This window comes from Miniopterus schreibersii, assembly GCF_964146895.1.
Source record: "Miniopterus schreibersii genome assembly, chromosome: 1".
NCBI classification, from domain to species: domain Eukaryota; kingdom Metazoa; phylum Chordata; class Mammalia; order Chiroptera; family Miniopteridae; genus Miniopterus; species Miniopterus schreibersii.
In genome coordinates, this window is record NC_138101.1 from 133,388,043 (window position 1) to 133,412,372 (window position 24,330).

A 24,330-nucleotide genomic window follows, 5' to 3' on the forward strand; every position below is an offset into this window, starting at 1 on the left:
CCCTTCCCAGGCTTGACTCCAGGGCATGCTTCTGGCTCTTTAAGACTCAGCTTTTATTGCAGCTCAGCTGACACTACTTTATTTTGCTCTTTCAATCTGGGAGCTCTTGAGATTGGGGTCCTGTGTTTTCAATTAGTGCCTGGAACTTATAAGGTTCAGTAAATATTTGCCAAATGACTGTGCAATTACTCTAAACTTACAACCACAGAATGTCAAGGCTAAAAGGGATTTCAAAATCTAGGCCAAACCTTGCCTTTACAAATGAAAAAATGGAGGCCCATAGAGACTCTTTCTCCCGGACCACACAGCTCCTTAGTCACAGCCTGGTTGGGAACTCTGCTCTCTTGAATTTCATGTTCCCAGTCCCTATTCCACCATGTTTGGCTAAATTGGCTTCTACAAGAGACTTACAGTTGTTTCAATCATTGTACATAATTTGTCAGTATTCACAAGTGTTCACATTAGGGCACAAAGATGATAAAATGGGGGCGCCTTCCCTTAAGGCGCTTAGAACCTAGTTTAGGAGATAATTTGTTCACCCATCCATCCATCCATTCATTCAACAAGTATTTATTACACGCCTACAATGTGCCAGGTGCTCCTCTAGGCACTGGGGATATAACAATGAACAGAACAGTCCCCGTTCTCATGGAGTAAGGAAGGAGAGAAGATAGACAAGTAGAAAAGTAGAAGTACATGAAGTGGTCAGTGCTATGAAGAAAAATGAGGCAGCGTAGGAGAACAGAGAGTAGTGAAGACCGCTATTTAGGTAGGGAGCTCAGGGAAGAGAGGGGCCAAGTCATGTGCCTACCTGAAGGAAGAGTATTTTAGACAAAAGAACCAGCGAGTATAAAGGTCCAGAGGCAAAAATGTGTTTGGTGGGTTCAGGGAGCCTGGAGCAAAGTGACTGAGGTGAAGAATGGCAAGGGGTGATGTTAGAGAGGAAGAGAGTGGCCACATCACAAGGACCATGGAGGCCATTGTAAGGATTTGGGCTTTTAACCTGAGTTGAGAGCTAATGGAGGATTTTGAGCAGAGTGACATAAAAGATTTATGTGTTGAGAATAGGCTGCAGGTGGACAAGAGTGAAAGCAGGAAAGATGTGGAAGGAAGCACAAAGAGGTGTGAGAGAGAATGGCGACTAATTCCAAAGTGGTGGTGGTGGAAGCAAAGAGGTCAGATTTGGGATAGCACTTTTTTTTTTTAACATCTTTATTGATTTCAGAGAGAGGAAAGGAGGGGGAGAGAGATAGAAACATCAATGATGAGAGATTCATTGATGGACTGCCTAGCCCGCGACCCGGACATGTGCCCTGACTGGGAATCGAACCCTGATCTTCTGGATCCTAGGTCGATGCTCAACTGCTGAGCTGTGCCTGGCTGGGCTGGGATAGCTTTTGAAGGCATAATGACAGGACTTGCTGATGGATTGGATGTGGGGCCCGAGAGAAAATGGAGATCAAGGAGGTAGCAGGTACAAAGGTCCAGGAGGGATTTCAGCAAGTTGAGGGCACAACAGGGCTTGTGCAGCTGTGCACTCAGTGCCTGATTTCTTCAACACTAATGCATAACCTGTCTAGGTTCCTGGAGAAGGATGGGAGAGACTGAAGAGAAGGAAGGCCTAAGGAGGCAGAAAGGCTCAAAAGCAGCACTGAAGTTTGTCAAGTGAGCCAGCAAGATCCTCAAGGACCTAGGTATTCAGATTTAATCATGTAGGTGATATGTATGATTTGATCATGAGCTATCGAAGGCTTATGAGAGTAACATGACAGGGAGGAATCTGGTCTGGGAGGCCCCTTCTCCTCTAATCTGGTGTCATGTACAGGAAGGAGGAAGCTGGAGACCATGACAATCACATAAGTGGTGACTTAGGTCTAAACTGGAATTGATTACACAGAGGGGAAGGATGACAAATAACCTTGTGAAGAAAAAATTTCCAATTTGGTGGCAAATAAACACAGGGTGAGGGACAGGAGTGTCAGCTTATTTGGACCCCTCAAATCTCAGTGAACAATGTTGGTAACATGGCAGTCTGGGCCAGATTGTCTTTTGTGGAGCTCAGGTAGAGTGAAGAAACCAGTTTGGGAGTACCCTTCAGAGGGGGTGACAGTGCACCATGTGCTGGGAGAAGCCCTGGTCTGCCCCAGGCACACAAGGTTCAGCAACTCTTCCCTCTGATTTTCCCTCCCAGCAGGCCCCAGGGACACCATAGTGTCAGGTCAACTTCAAGTTCTCCTGTTCAGCCTGTCCAGCGTGGCTCAGTGGTTGAGCATCCACCTATGATCCAGGAGATCATGGTTTGATTCCTGGTCAGGGCACATGCGTGGGTTGCAGGCTCGATCCCCAGCAGGGGGTGTGCAGAAGGCAGCAGATTAATGATGACTCATCATTGATGTTTCTATCTCTCTCTCTGAAATCAATAAAGGTATATTAAAAAAAAAGTTCCCCTGTTCATTCAGACCTCCAGTCCTAGGCTTGTTGTAAAGGCCCAAATCAGATAGCTCTAGCAAAGAAATGTGTAGCCCAGATCTTTCCATGTAAAGTTGGTGGCTATAGTGGCTGTAGGATCAGTGTCCCTTTTGGTGGCTGATCCTGACCCTAATCCTGGTTGCGTAGAGGGTACAGAGAGCCAGGCCCCAAACCTGCAGTGTCCAGACTGTTTCCTTGCCAGAACCTGTGGGTGGAGGAGAGGAAAGGGACCCAGAGATGTCAGCAGGAAGAGAACCCACGTGCCCTACTCTCAAGTTACATCTGTTATCTTCCTGCGACTCCTGCTACCTTATTTTCCCAACAAATCAGATACTGATTCCTTTTTCAATAAAATTTTATTTTAAATCCTTAGTGAAGATTTTAAAAGAAAATATAAAGTGCTTGGCTTTAGGGTTGGGGGAAGGGGAAATGGTTCCCCTGAGTTCACACCATTTGGATTTTCCCAGTTCAGTTCCTCAGAGATAAAAGGGGTTATATCTCAAAAATTAAAACAAACAAACAAAAAATGGATAAAAACCAGTCAGATGCCATGAGAAGTTCAAGGACATAACCATCACAGACAACCACTAAGACTTATCACCGAGGGAGGCAGGTCAGTAATGTGGAGAATGAGTCTCTTTCAAAGAAAACAGGAAGAATAGGGCGGAGAGGAGGAAGGTAGGTCTCCCAGGCTCTGCAACAGGGACATAGTGGCTGCCTGGTCCTCTGGACGCTCCGCCAGTAATTGTCGGGCAAAGGCCTGCTCCATCTGTGCCAGGAGAGGTGGGAAGAGGGTATCATGAGCACAGCAGGGGCGGGTAATACCCCTGCCCCACCCCAGGAGGCCCCTTCTCCTCCTGGATTCCCCTTGCCTACACAGGCAGCTATTCGTCCCCTGCCCTGAACTCACCTGAACTGAGATAAGACTCTGTGGGGTGTGGCTGGGCCCAGGGTACTCCTCTAAGAAATTCAGTGTCACCTGGAACTTCGGTGGGGGGCCCAGGCCCCGGAAGTACCTCTCCAAGTCTGAAAGAGAAAAGGTCAAGGGTTGGAAGAAAGAAAAAGAAGGGAGAGGGCCACAGGCAGGGAGGGAGGGATGGAAGAGGGAGAAACCCATAATGGAAAAAGAGAGGTGGCAGCAGGGTCACTTGGAGATGAAGGGCAGAGCAGGAGCTACAGAGTCACAAGGCTGCTGCCTTGTGCCAGGAGAAATGCAAGGAACTAAGTGGCTACTCACTCACGTGTAGAAAGGAAAAAGTACTCCTTCCTCTAGTAGGAAGTATTTAGCAGTTGCGGACTATTACACAACCTGACATGCTGTCTGCTGGGAGAATTGAGAGTCCTCTCAGCAGCAGCCCTGGCTGCTAACAGACATGTGGCCACACCTAAGTTGCCTGCTCCTACTATCTCCCCTATGCTAGGGCACCCGTGGCCCTGGAAACACTCACGCTCTGTGTCCCCTGTTACTCCTGGAACCTGCTCCCAAAGCCAGATTTAGAGTTGAATGGAGGCAGGAAGTGGAATTCCAAGTGTGGATGGGAGAGGGGCAACCTGAGGGGATGCCTGGAGTGTGGTAGGGAAAGGATGTGTGACATGTGCCAGCTCTCCTGAATGTGTGGGTGGGCGTGTGTGCCAGTGTGTGTAGGAGAGTGCCATGGGGCACACCTTCCCGGGATTACTGTATACTTCCATGTGATGGTGCCCTCTGAGCTGTGACACTCTTGTGCTGGCTCCCCTGAGCCTCATCTTCCGTGGCATGGACTGCGGAAGGAGGGCTACCAGACAGCTGCCAGGGCTGAGCATAGGGCCTCACAAGATGTGCAGCCAGCAAGTGCGGCGTGCCATGCATGGGCTGTGATGGTGGATCTGCTGGAGGGAGCACTGGGTGGGGGCAGGGTAAAGGGGGGACTACTGGGGGTGGGTTCAGGACCTGGGCTACAGCAACCTCACCTCTGCAGAAGTGGGAGGTTTTGAAGAGCTCCACACACTTGTTGCTGGGCAGCAGATGCGGGCCTGGACCAGGTGGGGCATGGGGTGCGCTCCAGGAGATGGGGATGGGACAAAGGCGCTGCACGAAGAGGCCTCGGGAGTTGCTAGCCACCAGGACACCTCTCTCGAGCTGGCTCAGCAGGCGCTGGGTGGGTTCTTGCGGGCCAGGCTTGGGAAACACCACCTGCTCCATGCTGTACTGGGAGCTGGAGGGCTCAGCCACGAGTCGGCAGTCCAGGCTCTGCACCTGGGCCTCACCCACCACATGCCCATTGTAGATGAAGGTGAGCATCAGGGAGTAGTCTGTGGACAGAGAGCGACCAACTGCACCAAGTGCCTCTCCTCAGGGGTACACCTGGTCAGCACAGGGCTCTGGGGAAACAAAGAGGGGCTTCTTGCAAATCCAATGTCCTCATTTTGCTGCTGAGGGACATGAGGCCCAGACAGGAAAAACAAGCAAGGGTTGGGGAGGACAAGGCAGGCTGTGGAGTGGGGGCAGCAGCTATACCTTCTGAGGTTGGAGAAGGCACCATCCCTCCTCATCCTCATTCTCCTCACCCTCATCAGCAAGGGGCCTCATGTCAGACTTTCCTATCACTCAGGAGAGTAGCTAATAATCAGATTCTCACCTGGGCCTCAAGGCTTAATGCCCAGGGTCTTACAGCTTACAAGAAGTTCCCAGAGAAATCAGTCTTAAAGTGGGTTTCCGGGGAACAGAATGCACAGGGGGTATTTCTGAGAAACAAGCTGTTTGGAGTCTGGAGCTGGCACACTGCCTAGAAACCAGTGCCTCTACCTGGGTAAGGAGAGCCAAAGTCACTGCCAGCCTGACAGATTAGATAATGCGTGTATAGCCACAGGAAGATGACTTGGGGGGACAGGGAGCAGAGATAAGTTAGACATGCTGAGTACCTGAGTCTGGAGGGGGCAGAAGCTCCAGAGTCACCGGATCTTCTTGGAAAGGGACCTCATTTGTGTTTACACCTGGAAGGGAGAAGCACATCATTCAGAGTGGGACTGGAGAGTCCAAGGGCCAGAGGGTGTGGCACAGGGATGACAAGAGGCAGGGGAGGTGGTACCTTCCTGAGGCTCAGGACTGTTGCTGTTGCTGCTGTTGCTGCTGCTGCTACTTCCAAAGCCTGAATGGCCTGTTCCTCCATTGGCCTCCACCTTCTGCAGACACAGTGTCTATTGTTGGCCCCCTTTCCCTCTAGTTACTGTCCTGCCCTAAGGCCCACCAAGTTCCCTCCCCAGCTCTTACGTTTTTGAGGGGGTCCTGGGGCAAGGAGGGACTGAGTATACAGTTCTTTGTGGTATCCTCATCCTCTTCCCTCTCAGGGGACACACAGCTGTGGTGTCTCTTTGATGGTGATTTCTGGGTTGCTGGTGGGGCTGTGGAATGTTATTGAGGGAAAGAGAAAAGTCAGAGACTTAAGTGGGGACAGAGGGTAGGGGAGAGATAGGAGGCAGTGAAAGGATGGGCAGGACTGGACAGGGGAACCAGGGTGGCAGCTCCCCAAGGATAGGGACAAGGACAGAGGGGCCTAGAGGGAGTCCTACCACCCTCCCAGGAAGTTCATCTCCATCCTTCCTCCCCAGTCTCCTTATTCTAGGAATGGTGGGTAAGGGGACCCTCACCAGGGAAGGTTCCTGGTGGCAGCAGCCGATACACCTTGTAGGGCTCAGCCCCATCTCTATGGCTATTCTCAGGAACTTCCTCAAATTCAGAACTCTTGTTGAGAGCACAGCGCAAACGAGTCTTCCAGATAGCGGGGCCTTCCGTGTCCCCCTCCTTGTACTTTCCCTTAAATATTGCCCAGGCCTAGGAAACAAAGTGAAGAGAGGCAGCATGTTACACTCCACCAGGGCCAGCTTCATGGATGTGTGGCCTGAGCACCTGCACAGAAAGGCCTGTGTTGGGTTCATGATCAGCTGTTGCCTCCTTGAAATCCTTAATAATTTTTGCACTTTCATCTTGCACTGGGCTCTGACAATTATGTAGCTGGTTCAACCCCCTAACCTCCCCTTTATCCGACACCCAGGCAGACACAATCCTTAGAGCATCACTTGGAGGGAGGGGCTGGTTCCCAGGCCCTCTCACCTTGAAGAAGGCAGCATCCTGGTCCTCCCGGAAGTCCTGCTTGCCTGCATGCTTCCAGGGAATCCGGAACATAGTCTTAGCTGCATCTTCCCAGCACACCCCTGGGAACTGTCCACTCTCCACTTGCTCCACTACCCAGCTCCGGAGCTTTCTGGTGCAGCGCGCCCGGCCTGATGCCATCCTGGGAATAAGAGCAGTAGGCAGCATTAGTAGAACCAACCAGCCATTTGGGAGGGAACATGGCTGAAGTCCTGGCCATTTGGGTTGAATTCTGGCAAGAGCCCCCAGAGAGTCAATCCATCTTTTTCTCTAACTCAAAGTTCTGAGTACAAATAGTTTTGTTTCTGTCATCACTAGCAATTACAAAAAAATATGTTCTTTTTAACACCCCAAGCTGTGACATCTCAAAGGTACTGGTCTTAATTTTAAGACTTTCCAGGAACCTGCCCTGGCTGGGTAGCTCTGTTGGTTCGAGCATAGCAGCAATAGGCCAAGGTTGCTGGTTTGATCCCATTAGGCACATACATGAATCAACCAATGAATGCAGAAATAAGTGGAGCAACAAATCAGTGTTTCTCTCTCTCCTTTCTCTCTCTAAAAATAAAATACATTTTAAAAAAAAGCAATATTAAGAATTTTCAGGAATCTATCGCTGGGAAATGAGAATTTCCTTGGTGTTCTATTCCTGGCAAGAGGCCTAGTCTACATTCCTAAATATCACCAACCCTCTTCACCCACCATCCCCACAACCTCTCTTAAGACCCCTAGCCCTCCCCTCTGCTCTCCTCTAGGGGTAGGTGGGGCAGGGTGTGGGGGACAGGGGCGGAGCTGAAGCAGAAGTAGGCAGGGCCAGAAGGCAAGAAAACAAACAGGGTCAAGTGGACTAGAGCCAACAGCCTTCTGCCCTGAAAAACCCAGCAGCAGGTCTTCCTGGCCTTTGCCTGTAGAGCTTGGGACAGGCCTTGGTCAATCTCACTCAGGCCAACCTCCTGTTTCCTGGCTCACAGGCCTTCATTCTATCCCAGTCCAGCAGAAGGGCCCCCAGGAAATCCCACCCATCTCCAATGTGGCTGGGCCTTCCAGCCCTATACCCAGGCTGCCACCAATTCTTGACTGATCTTACCTGAGCAGGAGTGCAGGCAGTCCCAGGGCTCAGCTGACCTCAGCTCAGCTCAGCTCAGCTCAGCTCAGCTCCAGGCTAGGAGCTTCCTGATAACTCCGCCCTGTTTCTACAGTCCCCACCCTAAGTTTCAGTTCTCCTCCGGGGAGGTCCGTTTCCCTGAAATCACGTGGTCTCTTCTGAGTTGCAGGGCGATGGGTGGCCACCAGGGGGAAGCAGCATCTGAGAATCCCGGATGCAGAAGGAACCATCCGAGCTCAGGGTCATTCTTCTTCCTCCCTGGTACACCTTGCTTGTGTCCCACCATCTCTGTGACATTGTTGCTTCCCCAGGGAGGCCACAGGGTGCTGGAGTCTGGCCCCAGGGCCTCTGGATAGCTCTGTACCACCTACACATTTGTTTCCTGATGGTGCCTGCTTAGTAACTATTAGGTGACCTCAAACATCTTCATCTGAATTTGATGAAGAGAGGCAGGGAAGGAGGAAGTCAGCCCAGGCCAAGTGGTTGGATGGGGAGAACCTCCCCTTGCCAGCCATAGTGTCAATTCCTTTCTGGTCCTGGGTCCAGGGAGGATCAGGTGGTGGGTAGTAGGGGGCCCCTTTCAGCAAAGCTCTGTTCACCCCCCTTTTTCCCTGGTGCCCCCCAGATGGTGGGGTCAGGAAGAAGGACCACCAAGAAGCCTGGGCAAGGAGATGCCTCTTTATTGGTGCTGGAGCTGTTCCTGACAGAGTGGGGCCATGGGACCCTCATCAGGACCCTTGCCCTCAGCTACTTCCTCCTGCGGGGTATACTCTGTCCCAAGGGCACCTCTTCCATCAGCTTCTGCAGAGAGAGAGAGAGATGATGATGATCCTGGAAGCCTGGAGCTCAGACACAGGCTGGACAGGGGACTTCCAGAGCATAGGGTCAGAGGTGAGGCTGGAGGGGAAGCTTCACCTGTAACAAGCGGGCATGGTAGGCAGGGGCATCCTCCCCAGCCAGGGGCTGTGGGCGCACATGCAGGTAGCGCTCGGCAGCCGTCTCCAGCTCCTCCACCTCATATAGAGTGGCTGGGTCCAGTGAATGGGCATTGATGAGGCTTACAAGATACTCTTTGTAGTGTGCCCTGGGGAGAGGAGAGGGTGGGATATTTGTTCTGTTCGGCTAATATTAACTGAGAGTGCCCAGCACCTTGCTGGACACTGGCATACTTGGAACATGACTGACAACCTTCACCTGGGTATGCATGTCAACCTGAGCACATTGCTTGCTACTACCTATCCAGGCCCTTGCCCAGAGAGCCCCTCCCTCCTACTCCTTGCAGGACCTACTGCTCCCAGAAACCCACTTTACTGCCCGGGCACACCCTCGGCACTCCTGTCCCTCTCCCCAACACCAAGTTCCCTGTCTGGCACTTACTGGCAGAGGCCAGCATAGCCAGCTGGTGTCTCCTTGCCACAAGCTTCGTCCCGGAGCCCATTGGGAACCTCCTTCTGCTCCATCACTCGGCAGCCACCTATGGGTAAGGGCAGGAAAAGACCCTTTGTTGGGAATAGGCCACTGACAACCAAGCCCTAGGAGAACTGGGATGGAAGCATGGGAGGCAGAGTCCAGGGAGGGGCAGGGGGACAGGAGCCCTTGCTATAACACTGGAGGTGGTGGGGGTACTTATGGCATTGTGGCAGACCAGCTCTGATACAGAAGCAGGGACCTTACTCTCTGTGCTTTTATCCAAGCTGGCTTTTGGGCTATAATCACATACTCCCTGAGACAGTGCTTTTGTGATTTAGCTCTTGCACAGTTAACTTATTCTTTGAAGGTCTTACTCTGTCTAGATGCTAAGAAGTGGGGTATATTAGAACCATATATAACATTTTCTGTTGTCCTCATGGAACCTAAGACAGTGCAACTAGCAAGTCTCAGTAAATACTCATTGAACTAATGAATCATTACCCTTTGCGAATGGGAGAAGAAAGTATCAAGGTGTCAGATGCTTTAATGTGGCCTCACATATAATAGCTGAGCTGGAAGGTGAATATTTACAGAGGAAGAAACAAGGCTCAAATAGGTTAACTCACCAATGGGCACACAAGTCAGCACAGGATGGGTCTTCAGCTCAAGTGTCTGACCCCAGATCCAAGCTTCCCCTTTACCTACTGCATAGTGGGAGCCCAGCCACCCTCTCCCCTTCTCTAAGGCTTGTCCCAACACTCACCTCCAGGGACTGCCCGGGCCCCCGCTGGGGGCTCTGTGTTGAACATGACTTTATTGTCCTGAGAAGGAGCATATGTGTGGGTGTTAGGTTATCCTTGATGCCAGCCCACCAGATTTCCCAGGATAGAGCTTTTCCTTTTCCTTTCTTGTTACCCTAGGCCCTGGCCTCTCTTGGGAAAACCCAGCCAGGTTCACCGCCCCTCACCTGTAGCAGCTTCTGGAGCCGGACAGCACTCCAGTCCCGTAAGTAGAAGAGGCAATCTCGGGGATGGTGTCCATGCAGAGACTTTTTCACCCTGCAGTTAGGGTCTGGGCATTTCTGGTGGAAACCCAGATGGGAGAGGGGAAGTTGGAGACTGTTGGGGTCCTGGCCTCTCAGGAACCCGTGTGAAGGGTGTAGGGGTAGGGGGAGATGGAGAAACTAGAGTGTCTGGAGCAAGCAGAGGGGAAAGGGGACAGAGAGGTAATTTACACCCACCAGCCTCCTCTTCTCTTCCCCTGGGCGGTTACTCAGTGGTCTCTGTCCCTCACACCCAATGGCAGCCCCCTACTCTTTTATCCCTTCCATCCCATTCTTCAGGCTCACATTCTTGGCGTAAAAGGCATTGTAGCATCCACTGCAGAACTGGTGGCGGCACTGGGTGCAGTGAAAGTGCATGCAGCCTCCTCGGGCCAGTGCATATGAGAACTTGCACTTGGGGCAGTCTGCAAGGGACATCAGGGCTAGGGCTATCACTGCTCCATGAGACTCTCAAGAAGAGAGCCAATGGCAACCATATATTACTGGGCAAATAGGCCTAGGAGGCAGCCTTACCAATGCCATTTTCCTGAAGGTACATTGCCAGGCCTTGGGCCTGGTATTCTGGGTCATTGGTGCGTTTCCAGTTCTGGAAATCCTCGCAGCTCCGGCCCCGGTGCTGCTCCTCCCACTGCCAGAAGGAAAGCAAGAGTAACAAGGACGCTCCATCCTAGGCCCTTCTTGCTGGCCCCTCCACTCACATCCAGTGTTCCCTGGCTTAGTGTTCACTGCCATTTACCATTTGCTCTAATCCCAAACTAAGAATCCAGCCTTGGGGCTTTCATTTCCTCATACCACCATATATTCACCAGGAAGTCTTGTTTCTAACACCTAAGCCTAGTTAACATTGTACCAGTGTCTATTTCACAACCCTGTCCTCTTCCTCTTCATCCCTACTGTGACCATCTTACTCTGAGCCAGATCAGGTCTTGCCTCAATTACTTGCCTGTTACAAGTTTCTCTGCCTCCACTGAGGCTCCCCTATGGTCCATCTTCAACCTTGCAGTCAGAGTGCCTTTGAAAGTATAAGTCAGGCAGCTTTAACAGGATTGGGAGTGTTCTAGATTTGAGGTTTGATGGTAGGGTCTCAGGGCTTTTTGGGTTTTGTGTGTGTATGTGTGTTTAAATTATTTATTGATTTTAGAGAGAGAGAAAGGGAGAGAAAGAGAAACAATGATTTGCTGTTCTACTTATTTATGCATTCATTGGTTGACTCTTGTATGTGTCCTGACCAGGGATCAAACCCACAACCTTGGCATATCATGATGACACTCTAACCAACTGAGCTACCAAGCCAGGGCTCAGGGGATTATTTTATTGTGTTTCATAATATAGATATAACTTTGGTATCAAATATTAAACTTTTTAAAAGGTAAATGATAATTTAAAAAATAAAATAAATAAAAGGTAAATGAGATTGTATCACCCCTTGCTTGGTCTTAGAATGGAAGGCAAATACCTTCCTCACTTGGCCTCAAGGCCTCTCCTGATCTGGCAGCTAGCTCCTCTCCAACTGCCTGCCACTTTCACCCTTGCTCTTGAAGCTCCAGCCACACTTTTTTTTTTCTGACTTCAGCCTTTCCATGTGTTGTTCTTCCTGTCCCAAATACTTTTTGCATAGTTGACTTCATCTTAACTTCCAGGCCTGAGCTTAAATTAACCATTTTAGAGTGGACTTGTTTGACCTCTCTATCCTAGGTAGGTCCTTTCCATTACTCCTAATCTCAGTTTCCTTCTGTTTTCTTCACAGAACTTATGTCCATGTATAATTATGCTCTTTCTCCCTCCCTCACTTCTTTCCTTCCCTCCCTCTCTCACCACTACCCTTCCTCCTCCTTTACCCCACCTTTCATCCCTCTTCCCTCCTTCACCCTTCCTCCCCTTTCATCCTTCTTACCCCCTCAGGCTGCTTCCTCTATCTCCCTCCCACCTTTCCTCCCTCATCCTTCCTTTTCCTCCCTCCCCCCCCCCCCCCAGTCTGTAAGCACTTTGAGCCCAGAGCTCATGTCTGTTCTGTTCTCCAACATGCCCCGATCTAACAGAGTACCTGCCAGCAGCTCAGCAAGTATTTCTGGAAGGATGGATGTGCCTCACCTGGCGCTTACAGCGCACACAGAAGGTCTGGTGACACTGGGGACATGTTGCCTCCAGCTGCTCACGCTCATATATGAAGCCAAAGGAGCACTGTGGGTGCAAGAGCATAAAGCTATCTGAGGTGTGACCTGGCACCAACCCTGACCTTCCAGTCAATTCTACTGGGCAGGTCACTTACCTGGGCACACCACAAGAACTTGGGGTCCCGCATGAGTACACCCTCAGTCAGCTTCTTGTGGAACAGGGCATAGGCATCTGGCTCTAGGCTCTCTCGAAGCTGGAGACAGAACACAGAGGTGGTGGGTGGGCAGGGTCCCTATTCAAAGCCCAGGAACCAAGTCTCAGAAACTGCAGTACCTGGATGTCGAGAGTGGAGAAGTAGCTGAGCAACTGTGTGTCATCAGTGAGGTCGGGTCGGCCACAGGCGGGGCACACCATGTCGGTGATGTGCTTCTCCTTCAAGGCGATGGTGAAGTGCTGACGGAAGCAGTCAGGACAGATGGTGCACTCACAGGAAGTCAGGGACTGCATCTAGAGGGTGAGTGGGGAGAGATGGGGGTCAGAAGCCACAGCTGCCAGTCTGGGGAAGGGGCAGTAGCCAGGTGTTTACTGAGAAACCACTAGTTAACAACTGGGCAGGAGAAGCAACCTCAAATGCCAACAAGTGCCAGGCTGGCAACCTAAATGTCTCAAGACTGTCAAGTGGAGGAAAACAGACAATGGTAAGATCTAAGGCAAACTGAACAATGCCCTCTAACGGAATTCACATTCAATTAAAAGGAAATAGCCGGTGTGGCTCAATTTGTTGAACATCCTCCCATGCACCAAGAGGTCGCCAGTTTGATTGCTGATCAAGGCACATGTCTGGGTTTAGGGCTTGATCCCCAGTGTAGGGCATGCAGGAAGCAGCTGATTGATGTTTCTTTCTCATGGATGCTTCTCTCTCTTTCCGTCTTGCTTCCTCTCACTGAAGTCAATAAAAACATCTTTTAAAAAAGCTAGCACACGAATAATCTTGAAATGACAAAATAATAGAGATGGAGAACAGACTAGTGTTTGCCAGGTGACAGGAGGAAGTTGTATAGTTTATACAACTATAAAGGGGTAGCATGAGGGAGTTCCTTTGTGGTGATGGAACAGTCTGTACCTTGATTGTGGTGGCAGTTACATGAATTTCTACAAGGGTTAAAAAAGCATAGAACCCACACACACATTCATGTAAAAAAACCAACTAGGTCTGCAGTCCAGCTGACACTGTATCCATGTCTATTTCTTGGTCTTTATATTGCACTATAATTATACAAGAAGTCACCATGGGGGAAGGTAGGTGAAGAGCACACAGGACTCTGTACTATTTTTATAATTTCCTGTGACTCTACAATTATTTTTAAATAAACAGTAAAAACAAAACAAAAACATACAGAATTAGCCTAACTAAATTGGACTGTATTTAGCCAAAGAACTGCGACTTTTGACCTAGAATAAGTGGGGGCTCAGGAGATAAGAGGGACGTGTTCCTACAAAATGAAAATTTGATGATGATATTGAAGAATTACTGTTGCCCTGGATGGTGTTGCTCAGTGGTTGGAGCATCAACCCATGCACTGAAGGGTGGTGGGTTCAATTCCTGGTCAGGGGTGTGTACATGGGTTGCAGGTTTGATCCCTGGCTCTGACTGGGGCATGTGCAAGGAACAACTGGTCAGTGTGTCTCTCTCACATCAATTGTTCTCTCTTTCTCCCCCTCCCTCTCTTCCACTCTCTCTAAAAATCAATGAAAGGAGTATCCTCAGGTGAGGATTAAAAAAAAAAAAGGAATTACTATTAACTTTTTGGTTGCAACATGGTACTTGTGGCTGTTTTCAAAGAATTTTATATTTTAGAGATACATACTGAAATGTTAGCAAATAAGGCATATGATGCCTGCCTGAGGTTTGCTTCAAAATAATCCTCTGTGGCCCTAGCCAGTGTTGCTCAGTGGTTAGAGTGTCAGCAGAGTACCAAGGGTCTCAGGTTCAATTCCCAGTCAAGGGCATGTACCTGGCTGCAGGTTTGCTCCCCACCCCCAGTCAGGGGGTGTGCGGGAGGCAACTAGTCAATATGTGTGTCTCTCTCTCTTTCTCTCCCTTTTCTCTCTCTTCCCCCCTCCCTCCCTTCCTCCCACTCTCTCTGAAAAGCAATGGAAAAAATATCCTCAGGGGAGGATTAACAAAAAATAAAAATGAAATACAATTAAAAAGTAATCCTCTGTGTGTGGGGGTGAAATAAACATTGGCCATACATTTATAATTGCTGAAGCCTGGTGATGAATACATGGTAGAGGGTGGAGGAGAGAATCTGTAATACAATTTTCTCTACCATTGTATGTTTGAAATTTTCCATAACAGAACATTAAAAAAGGGGGCTAGGCCTGGTCGGTGTGGCCCGCTGGTTGAGCATTACCCCATGAACCTTGAGATCGTGGTTTGATTTCTGGTCAGGGCACATGCCCAGGTTTCAGGCCCAATCCTTGATTTTCTCTCTCATCACTGATGTTTCTATCTCTCTCTCCCTCTCCCTTCCTCTCTCTGAAATCAATAAAAACGTATTTGGAAAAAAAAAAGGGGGTTGGAGGAGGTGGCCTATTTTTGCCCTCCCCTTCCCAGAAGCCTTCAGGGGCACATGGGCAACTGTAGAGCAAACGACAGAACCAGAGACAGGCTGGAGTGGAGTGGGGGTCTAAAGGAAATAGAGTTATTTTAAGGCCAGGTTCAGTGGGAGAGGCTTACCCGGTTGCGGGGCAGGGCCCAACCACATACAGCACACTCCTGGGCAAGCAAGCGACGCAGAAAGGCCCGATCTTGGCTCTGCCTCACAGCTTCTACCACATCCCCCAATTCATAGTTCCTGGGTGTCTCCTGCAGCAGTGACAGTGCCAGCTCTGCGCGGCCCCAGCTGGGGAGTGTGTAGACTGCCAAAAGCCTTCTAACCAGGCTCTGCAATATGATTCAGGTGGAAAGAAGAGTGGCTGTCAGACCCAAGACTCCTACCCTTCAGCCTTCCCTCTCTGCCTCTATGTGACTTTTCACCTCCTCCCAGCACCTGCTTATCTGGACCATCCCATGAAGGACTGGCCTCCGGGCCACTGTCCCAGAGGCGCTGATGGAAGGGCTCTAGACACTGGCGCTGTAGTTCAGTCAGGGCCCGTGTCACATCACCCCCATGTTGGAACAATGCTTGAAGAGACCCCTTCTCAGGCCCAAAGCCCAGGGATCGGAGCTCCTGCACCTGAGAGTTGAGAGTAGAGAGAAGGAATAAAGAGGGAAAAAGCAAGCAAAGGAGAGACTATGAGAGGCTCTGAGACCCACAACCCTCCACCCTGTCCCACCTCCAGCAGAGCTGGTACCTTCCTGCGCCGGGCCCTCACACACTCTTCCACAGCTTCATCAAGATTGCCATGTCGATCCAGCCAGGCTTTCTGGGCCTCCTGACAGGAAAAGGCACCCAGCCCAGGATCCTGTTGTCCGGCCAGTTCAGCCACCATCTCCAGCACGTAGGGCAGCTCTGAGCGCAACCACTGCAAGGGCACTTCAGTGCCAGAGTACTGCAGAGCTGAGAAGACCTCCTCTGGACGGGCGCCTGCGGCTTCTCCTTCCTAAGGCACAGTCCCACCCAGACAGAGGGCCTATGAGGAAGGGTGTGCTCCATCCACCCTCAGACCAAACCAAAATGCTGACAGCTGTTGAGCTCAGGCTATGATCATACGAGCAGAGCAAAACATGACACTTGTCATATGGGAAGTGTTCAATAACAGGTAGTTGTGAATAACAATGACCAGTTTTATAAGAATTTATATTATTCTATTGTAGCCTCTCCCTTCCCCCACCAGTTCAGCCCCACCTCATCCCAGGCCCAAATCCTCACCCGGATCTTGATCACTAGCTGACGGCCTTCCTCTCGCATCTTGTCTTGGCGTTGCTTCTCAGGGTCCCCACAGGAACTGGGCAGGGGGCCACTGAGGCGTCGTAGAGGCCCTGGATCAGGGAGTCGCTCTTCCAAAGAGCTGGCATTGGGCCGGGAGGCATGCTTTACTGGGATGGGGCTGCTGGTCCGGTTGCACATAGCACACACCCAGCCAGGGCCCGAATTGCAGAAGGTACAGTGAATACAGTACCAGACTGGAGTCTGGGAAGAGGAGAGCAAAGTATCTCCCTGCTGAGAAGGCAGAAAGAATTATCCTATTGAAAGCTTGCTGAGGTTCAAGATGGAAATATGGGGAGCTGGTTGGAAGACATGGGGAGATTGAAGGAAAGCAGGGGATGAGGAGGTAGAGAATGGCTTATGGTAGCAGGTGCAAATAAAGAGCTGGGAAGGCCAGGAACAGGTTACCTGAAGGGGCTGCAGGCAAATGCCAGCATCCTGAGAATCCACCACCAAGCTAGGAGGCTGAGCCAGCCGAGGTCGTTCACATATGGCACACAGCACAGCCGCAGCCTCATTCTCAAAGGTGCAGCTTTGGCAGGCCCAGTGACCCCGTGAAAGTTCAGGTTCTAGGTCCCCAGCTCCTTGGGGACCCTCAATCTCCAGCCCCAACCCCTTACAGCCTCTGGGCCGATTACAGGCCACACAGAGCACTGCCCAAGATTTATTTAGCATGGAACAGGTGGCACAGGGCCAGGACAGACGGGCACTCGCAGGATCAGGGGACGAAAGAGAGCTGTCTCCCAGGGCCAGCAAGGACGTTAGCTGGGGCCGTGGTGGAGCTGAGGCAGGTAAGCTGCAATGGAAAAAGCAGACATAGCCTGCTGAGCGTGGCCCTGGTGCCTGGGTCCCTCACCCCAGGCATCCCTCATTCCCTGCATGACGCATGGCTCTGGCCTTTGCACATTTTGTTCTGTCTGGAACACTCCCATACCCACTCCTGTTCAACATTTAAATGACAGCTTAAAGTTTACATCTTGCTGGTAGAGATCCCTAACATAGGGCCTGAGCCATCCTAGGTGCTTAAAATACTGCCAACTGATTGAGCTGATCCTTCAGACTAGGATGCATCCTACTACCTACTTGCACACCATGATAATCTATCTTGTTATGACTGCTACTTGCTTGATATGTATGTCTGTGATCTCCTGGAGGGCAATAACTAGCTGCTTGCCCTCTATAAAACAGTCTTTAGCATAGAATGAGGTACATAGTAGATACTCAAATAATTGTAAGTTCTCTCAACTTCACTCCCTCCCAGAAGAGAAGGTCTCTCACCTAGGGGTCAAGTGGGCAGCCTGGGGGGCCCAGGTCTGGCGGAGGTGATGGGCACGGGATGGGTGCCCATGGAACAGCTGATCACAAGCTGGGCACAAGGCCTGTTTACAAGCTGAGCAGTGCAGTGTGCCTGGGGCAGAACCACAGAGGAAGCAAGGACCAGGAGTGGAGCCTAGAGAACAGGAAAGAAAGAACAGAATATCTTTCTGAAAAAGACCAGGTTACATCTCAATGTGCTATGGAGGGGAAACAGTCTGAGACTACTTTTCAACATATCTGGACAAGGAAACCATTTTAACCTCCTTTAAAAACAGGCAGATAGACAGAGGAAGGCCCCAAATTTCCACCAACGTGGTCTACTAACACTGCCCCTCCCAAAACAGGACCAATACCTGGGGCAGATGGTGTGGTGAGGGGGCCAGGAGCAATCTCTTTCAGTAGGGGGGCAAACTCTGAGAGCTGTAGCATCTGAAGAAAAAGGGCAGGGAATGGGCAAGAGTTTGGGGAGTCCCCAACCCTTGTCCCCTTTGTTCACCAGGCCCCAAAGCCCCATTCCTGCCTTCCTTGCGTCATCTTCAATCTTGTCTTTCAGCAGCTGCTCCAGTGCTTTCTGTCTTGGGTGAGTATTCTGCAAACAAGATTAGAAGAGTTCCCACCTACAGCCCTAGCACAAGGCCCTCCCTCTACGCGTGGTCCCCCAACATGCCCTGGTCCCCCAACATTCAAAGGAAGAACAGTAAGGGGAGCTCCCAGGTTGCTGTGGGGACTATGCCCATGGCTTAGAAGCAAGGGGATCACTAGACTGGCTTTGGAGTTAGGCTGAGCTTCCCAACACTGGGGCTTAAGTCCTCAAGACCAGAGACATCTCACCTGTAACAGCAGACTGAGCTCAGTTCGAAGTAACAGTACTTCTAGTGTGACTGTAGCAACTTGGTGCTCATCTGGATCCTCTTGCCCCTCAGGGAAGCTCAATCCATCCGGCTGCTCCTCTGTGTAGCCATACAATCGCAGAACATCCCGGCCCCCCTGCCACGCATTCACAACCAGTCAACACTCAGCAGGCCCCCCGTCCCAATAGGGCTGAACCCCTTCCCTTTCTACTCAGGTCCTTTCTAGCCAACCCCTAGCCCAGGCCAAATTCCTTTCTCCCATAAGGGACTCCAGGGGCTTCACCTGCACAGCATCCACCGTACTTCGAAAGACGGGGTTATTAAACTTGACCCCGCGCCAGTACCGTGGTCTCTGAGGGCTGAGGAGGTTGCGGCCATATTTCTCCAGGATGTTCAGGGCCGTGGAAAGGGTGCTGAGGTAGGTTTGGGGCTGCGAGCAGTCATAGAGCAGAGAGCTGTGAGCCCCTACCTCGGGCTCAGGTTCTCTGTCCCCCTCCCCAGCGGGACCGAGCCTCACCTCCCCGTGAGCATTGCAGCGGACCAGGCGTGCGGCGTCCAGCTGCAGGTAGCGGGCGGATAGCGGCAGAGAGGTAACCAGTAGCGGCCAGAGCTGCTCCAGGGAAAATGCCTGCCCAGAATCCCTCCTCAGGGCTCTCGCCAGCTCCTCCCGGACAGCCAGGAAGGCCCGCTCCTCCTCCTCCCCCGGCATCCCGAAACAGCAGTCAGTCCCAGCCCCGCGGCCCGCCGGGACCCGGCACAGGTTGAGCCCTACCCAAGGGCCGCCCCTCCTGCCTGATGTCTGATTTCACCGCCCGACCCAGTCTGCGTAGCCTTCCTGGGTCACTCCGGCCACGGTCACTCTTGGGCGCCAGGCCCCCTGCCGGGGTTAGTCGGGAACAGGAAGTACTAGGGTAGAGGGCGGGACTGTCCCCCAGTTTCAGAGGAAGAGGAGGGATTTAAGGTTAAGGAAGGGCGGGGTCATGGAATCATGGGGCGTGGCCAAGAAGGGAGGCCTGGTCCCAGCCAATGAGAAGGGTAAATGGTCTTTGGCTCCTCCCCCAGAGCGTCTCTACTTTTAACCTGGTTCTAGAGCTGTTGCTCGCCTTCCTCCAGGCTGGTCCGCCCCTTTCCGGATAGCCAAAGGAGCCGGGTTACCTTATTTCCCTCAAAGCCTTCCTCGCTACCCTGACCAGTAGTCTTTGCTCGGGTCCCCATCGAGGCCCCAACTCTGGCGGGCCCTCGGCGCTGGCCCGCCTGTGCCAGGCTCAAGCGAGTCCCGCCCCTTCTCCAGTCGGTCTGGAAGGCAGGGAGCTCCCGCGCCTACTCCCTTTCATAGCCTGCTAGCGTTTCTCAGTCCCAGGCCCTTCCTCCTACTCCTCCTCCCAACGCTCTGATCCCTCTCCGGTCTCTCCTCAGTCGCGCCTTCTAGGGGAAGCCCCACCACTGAACACCCCCTTTGCCACTCTCCCACTTCTCTCCGAAACGGACTTCCTGTAAGCCCCGCCCCTTCTCGGGAGGGCCCGCCCCAGTTCAGTGTCCGCGGTCCCGCTCGCCCTGGCCCCTCCCTCAGACAGCCTCCGGCCTTGTAAGCGAGTCAGCACCGCCTCTCCTAGTCTCCACTGGCCGAGTATGGCTGAGGGGCTCCCTATGGTTGGCGGCCTGCCAGGGGGAGGGGGGAAAAAAGGAAGGGGGCGGGGTTAAGGGGGGCGGGCCTGGATGTGGGGAGTGAAAGCGAAAGCTCAAGAGGCGAGCCCGGGGACCCGAGATACTGCAACTGGAGCAGCATGGCCAAACCTTGTGGGGTGCGCCTGAGCGGGGAAGCCCGCAAACAGGTAACGGGGGACCGGGAAGCTAGGAGGGTGTCCGGGAGCCCTCCAGGATAGAGGCCAAGCTGGGTGCTCCAGGGGACCAAGGCCGTGACAGAGAGCAACCCCAGCCTCTCTTTAGTGCTTTCACTTCTGCCCGGGGAATCCCAGATTCCTGCCCTCTGGCCTGTGTCTGCACTGAGGGCATGGACTTCCAGGGAAATCTGGCTTGTGGTGGGAAAGGCCAGAGCCAAGTAGAAGAGCATTCCATTGGGGGTGGGATCTGTTGACAATTGAGACCCTTAACCAACATCCGGGTACTGCTCTCTATGCAGGTGGATGGCTTCAGGCAAAATCTTTTCCAGGAGGTAAGTCTTCTGGATTCAAGCGATTTGACCCAGAATCTCAGTTCAATGCTTGAGGGTCACAACTTCTCAGAGTGACCCCTAAATCCACCCTAGACCTAGGCCCTACTTCTCTTATCAAGCCTTCACCCAAGATAAGATCCTAATTATTGATCTCTACCTTTAATTCGATACCTTTTAATACTCCCCCCACTTCTGCCAATTCTCTCCCCTTTTGGTGTGGAGGGAAACGCTGTGGCCCCGAAGCAGGAATACCACAGTCTTAACCTTGGTTCTGCCACTTCCCAGCTTGGGCAAGTACCTTCACTTTTTAGGGCTTCAGTTTCCTCATTTGTAGGTCTTGGATTCAATAATTTTCAAGGGCCCTTCCAGTCCCACTTCTCAGACATCTCATTGAGTATATTCTCCGATTCCCCACCCTTGCAATATAACCCACAGGCTGAGGAATTCCTCTACAGATTCTTGCCACAGAAAATCATACACCTGAATCAGCTCTTGCAAGTGAGTAGTGTGGACCCCTCTTGCTCCATTCCATGATCTCCATCCTCTCCACCCATCCTCTCTAAGATAACAACTGGGCTCAGCATGCAGAGAACAGTTGTGAGTGGTACACTGGGAACTTTAGGATGGTGTAAGCCCTGAGCCTAGGTTGGGAGGGAGAGGGCATGTGGAATGTGTGGCTGGAAGGTTGGGCAGCCCCTGACAATAAGCTCTGTGCAGGAGGACTCCCTCAACGTCGCTGACCTGACTTCTCTCCGAGCCCCACTGGACATCCCTATTCCAGACCCTCCACCCAAAGATGATGAGGTGAGGCAATCAGGGTGTAGGGCTTGGACTATAAACCCAGTGGAAATGATGGCTCTCCAACCTCCATGACTTTTCTGAAGCTACTTTCACCCTTTCTACTTTAGATGGAAACAGATAAACAGGAGAAGAAAGAAGGTAAGAGAAGAAGGGGTGCTAGGGAAAGGGAAATGGCACAGTGATTGCTGGATGAGAAGGGGCCTAAATCCCTCTTTTTCACAGTCCCTAAGTGTGGCTTTCTCCCCGGGAATGAGAAGCTCCTGGCCCTGCTTGCCCTGGTTAAGCCAGAAGTCTGGACTCTCAAAGAAAAATGTATCCTGGTAAGCCTGAGAACTGAGAGAAACAGAAAGAGAAGACAAGCCAGGCCAGGCCCTGGTGTCCTTCAGAAATGCAAGTCCTTCATTCAGGAGCCTATTCCTAAAATAGGAAGCTTCCTTCTGTGACATGGGTTTAGATACCTTTTGTTCTGCTAGACCTCTGATATCACAGTGGTATCTCTGAAATCAGAGACTGTGCTATATCCACCTCCATAACCTCAGAACCCACTGATACACCAGGTACACAGTGCAGGTGCTATAATACAGTAGTTGATTTAAGAGTCTGGGCCCTGCCCAGGTGGGAGTGGCTCAGCGATTGAGCGTCGACCTAGGATGCAGGCGATTGGGGTTTGATTCCCGGTCAGGGCACATGCCCGGGTTGCGGGCTCGATCAATGACTCTCTCATCATTGATGTTTCTATCTCTCTCTCTCCCTCTCCTTTCCTCTCTCTGAAATCAATAAAGATATATTAAAAAAAAAAAAAAGTTAAAAAAAAAAGAAAAAAGAGTCTGGACCCTAAGAGGAAGACTGCTTAAATTCAAATCATGACTCTATCACTTACCTAGCTGGTTACCTTAAATAAGTCACTTAGATGTTCTATGACTCAGTTTTTTCATCTGTTAAGTGGATATAATAAGAATATATAACTTGAAATATTAAATGAGATGTATAATACATAGCATAGTATTTGGCACAAAATAAATGCTCAATTAAATACAGCTATTAGGAAGTAGCAGAAATAGGAAGAATCCAGTAAGTTTGTTGAATGATTCCAAATGATATCTTTTCACATAGGTGATCTCATGGATCCAGCATCTGATCCCCAAGATTGAGGATGGAAATGACTTTGGGGTGGCAATCCAGGTAAGAAAAGGGTGTGTGAGGACATTAAGAGTGGGGAGTGAGGGATAGGAGCTAGACATAACTGGGAGGAGGAAGATGGTGAGTGAAGGAGGGAGGAGATGAAGTATCTTTTTTGCCTCTGCCTCCCATCTCTTTTGTCACTGCAGGAGAAGGTACTGGAGAGGGTGAATGCGGTCAAGACCAAAGTAGAAGCCTTCCAGACAACCATTTCCAAGTGAGGGCAGCAGGAAGGCCAGCATGGGAGGGGGCAAGGGGGCGCTTTGGTGACATTTTTGGGGACTTCCAAAGCTGGGCAGTCCCATCAGGATGATGGGGGGCTTTGGGAAGGGTTTGAGGGAATATCTCTATCTCTCAACACTCATTCCTGTGGTTACTCCCTTGTTTGTGGCAGGTACTTCTCAGAGCGCGGGGATGCTGTGGCCAAGGCCTCTAAGGAGACCCATGTAGTGAGTGAACTGTCCACCAGACTTTCACCTGAGGCTGACTGGGGGTGGGGTGAGGAAAGGGGGATAGAGGTCCTCTTTCTCTTGTTTATGACCTTCCCAATATGGCAAAACATTGCCTAGGAAAAATGATTTGGGTTTCAAAAACATTGACCCCTTTTTTTGTTTGGTCCTGTGGGAATCCCATTTCTTGTGCTGAGAAGAGCCCATCCTCAAGTTACCTATTCCCTGTATGAGGAAACCAGACTATGTCTCAACCTCCTATGGGGCTGACTCAGCTTTGCCTTCCACATCCCAGATGGATTACCGGGCTCTGGTGCACGAGCGAGATGAGGCAGCCTATAGGGAGCTCAGGGCCATGGTGCTGGACCTGAGGGCCTTCTATGTGAGTGTGGAGTAAGCCCCTAAGGGAGTTGGATGAGGGGGTACAGAGGAAAGGCCAAGAACCTAACTGCTGTACTTCTGGCCTTCTTCCAGGCTGAGCTTTATCATATCATCAGCAGCAACCTGGAGAAAATTGTCAACCCAAAGGGTGAAGAGAAGCCATCTATGTACTGAGCCCGGGGCTAGAAGGGAAATAAATTACTAGTGCTTTGTGTGGATCACCTCTGGTGTGTGTCATTCATTCAGAAAGCATTTACTGAGTTCCACCCTTGTCCAGACACTGAGTGTGAATGTGGTGGTGGGAAAGGAAGGGGGTTCCAAGAAGACAAAGATGAATCAGATGCCCATCCTTTTCTTAAGAAGTCATCCTAAAGAACAGGGTGGAAACCATTACATGCCGTAAAGGCCATGAAGATAACCTGTATTGGAGATTTTCACAAGATTATTTCCATCTGGGGTTCTCATGAGTACTTCCTGGAAGAGGTGGCATTTGGGCAGAGCCCTTATAGGAATAATCAAGCTTTGGACAGACAAGAGGAAAACTCTGTGGCTGAGGTCAGGGAATGAAGAAAGGAAAAGTCTTTCATCAGTTCATCATTTCAGAACAAGCCTGGAGAAAGAATGAAGTTTCACTGGAAGAATTACAGGTTAATGGTTGGACTCCGTCTCAAGGACTGGGAGGTAAAAAAAACACTACCAAGGCATTGTGATGAAGCAAATTACCCCATGAGACATTATTCGAAGGATGGGTCTGTACATTGTTTTGTCCCGTCCCCCCCCTCCCCCCCTTCAGCCAATTGATGTCTTTGTTTCTGCAGATACTACATCAAGGAAACCAAGGGCCAGATAACCTGTAGTTGAAAAGGTAGCATGGCTCATTAAGTACAAGAACGGTCTAGAATACAAATCCACTCATCTGATAGTAGGAGCAAGGTAGTCCGCTGGTCAAAGATCTA

The 24,330-nt window shown here is 51.0% G+C and overlaps 3 protein-coding genes across 7 annotated transcripts; 1 reads left to right on the forward strand and 2 right to left on the reverse strand.

Moving 5' to 3' along the window:
* Positions 1–2,808: 2,808 nt before the first annotated feature.
* IRF9 (interferon regulatory factor 9) lies at positions 2,809–8,085 on the reverse strand. 2 transcript variants are annotated; one of them, XM_081160580.1, is made up of 9 exons: positions 7,683–8,085; positions 6,560–6,740; positions 6,097–6,280; positions 5,720–5,850; positions 5,538–5,631; positions 5,371–5,442; positions 4,420–4,761; positions 3,380–3,495; positions 2,809–3,238 (listed from the first exon to the last, which is right to left on the reverse strand). In XM_081160580.1, exons 2-9 carry the CDS (start codon positions 6,737–6,739, stop codon positions 3,110–3,112), a joined length of 1,248 nt encoding a protein of 415 aa, XP_081016706.1. In that variant the 5' UTR covers position 6,740; positions 7,683–8,085; the 3' UTR covers positions 2,809–3,109. The 2 variants fall into 2 exon arrangements, with proteins under 2 accessions (XP_081016706.1, XP_081016707.1); XM_081160581.1 differs by having other exon boundaries at positions 2,816–3,238; positions 5,538–5,628; positions 7,683–7,796.
* A 279-nt stretch (positions 8,086–8,364) lies between these two features.
* On the reverse strand, positions 8,365–19,311 carry RNF31 (ring finger protein 31). Of its 3 annotated transcripts, XM_081160542.1 has the most exons (22): positions 19,164–19,273; positions 18,909–19,019; positions 18,675–18,821; positions 18,372–18,527; positions 18,061–18,129; positions 17,894–17,969; positions 17,502–17,673; positions 16,632–17,019; positions 16,167–16,457; positions 15,649–15,897; positions 15,345–15,530; positions 15,032–15,238; positions 12,622–12,795; positions 12,443–12,541; positions 12,265–12,354; positions 10,687–10,801; positions 10,459–10,577; positions 10,078–10,191; positions 9,874–9,931; positions 9,078–9,174; positions 8,616–8,784; positions 8,365–8,501 (listed from the first exon to the last, which is right to left on the reverse strand). In XM_081160542.1, the coding sequence occupies exons 6-22, from the start codon at positions 17,967–17,969 to the stop codon at positions 8,448–8,450; spliced, it is 2,658 nt and encodes an 885-aa protein (XP_081016668.1). In that variant the 5' UTR covers positions 18,061–18,129; positions 18,372–18,527; positions 18,675–18,821; positions 18,909–19,019; positions 19,164–19,273; the 3' UTR covers positions 8,365–8,447. The 3 variants fall into 3 exon arrangements, with proteins under 3 accessions (XP_081016668.1, XP_081016667.1, XP_081016666.1); XM_081160541.1 differs by having other exon boundaries at positions 16,167–16,427; positions 18,909–19,311; XM_081160540.1 differs by having other exon boundaries at positions 18,909–19,311.
* A 181-nt stretch (positions 19,312–19,492) lies between these two features.
* Positions 19,493–23,593, forward strand: PSME2 (proteasome activator subunit 2). Of its 2 annotated transcripts, none has more exons than XM_081160605.1 (11): positions 19,493–20,223; positions 20,532–20,564; positions 21,000–21,062; positions 21,282–21,368; positions 21,473–21,503; positions 21,588–21,685; positions 22,479–22,547; positions 22,694–22,761; positions 22,939–22,993; positions 23,289–23,375; positions 23,468–23,593. In XM_081160605.1, the coding sequence occupies exons 1-11, from the start codon at positions 20,176–20,178 to the stop codon at positions 23,546–23,548; spliced, it is 720 nt and encodes a 239-aa protein (XP_081016731.1). In that variant the 5' UTR covers positions 19,493–20,175; the 3' UTR covers positions 23,549–23,593. The 2 variants fall into 2 exon arrangements, with proteins under 2 accessions (XP_081016731.1, XP_081016732.1); XM_081160606.1 differs by having other exon boundaries at positions 20,093–20,223; positions 21,020–21,062.
* Positions 23,594–24,330: the final 737 nt, after the last annotated feature.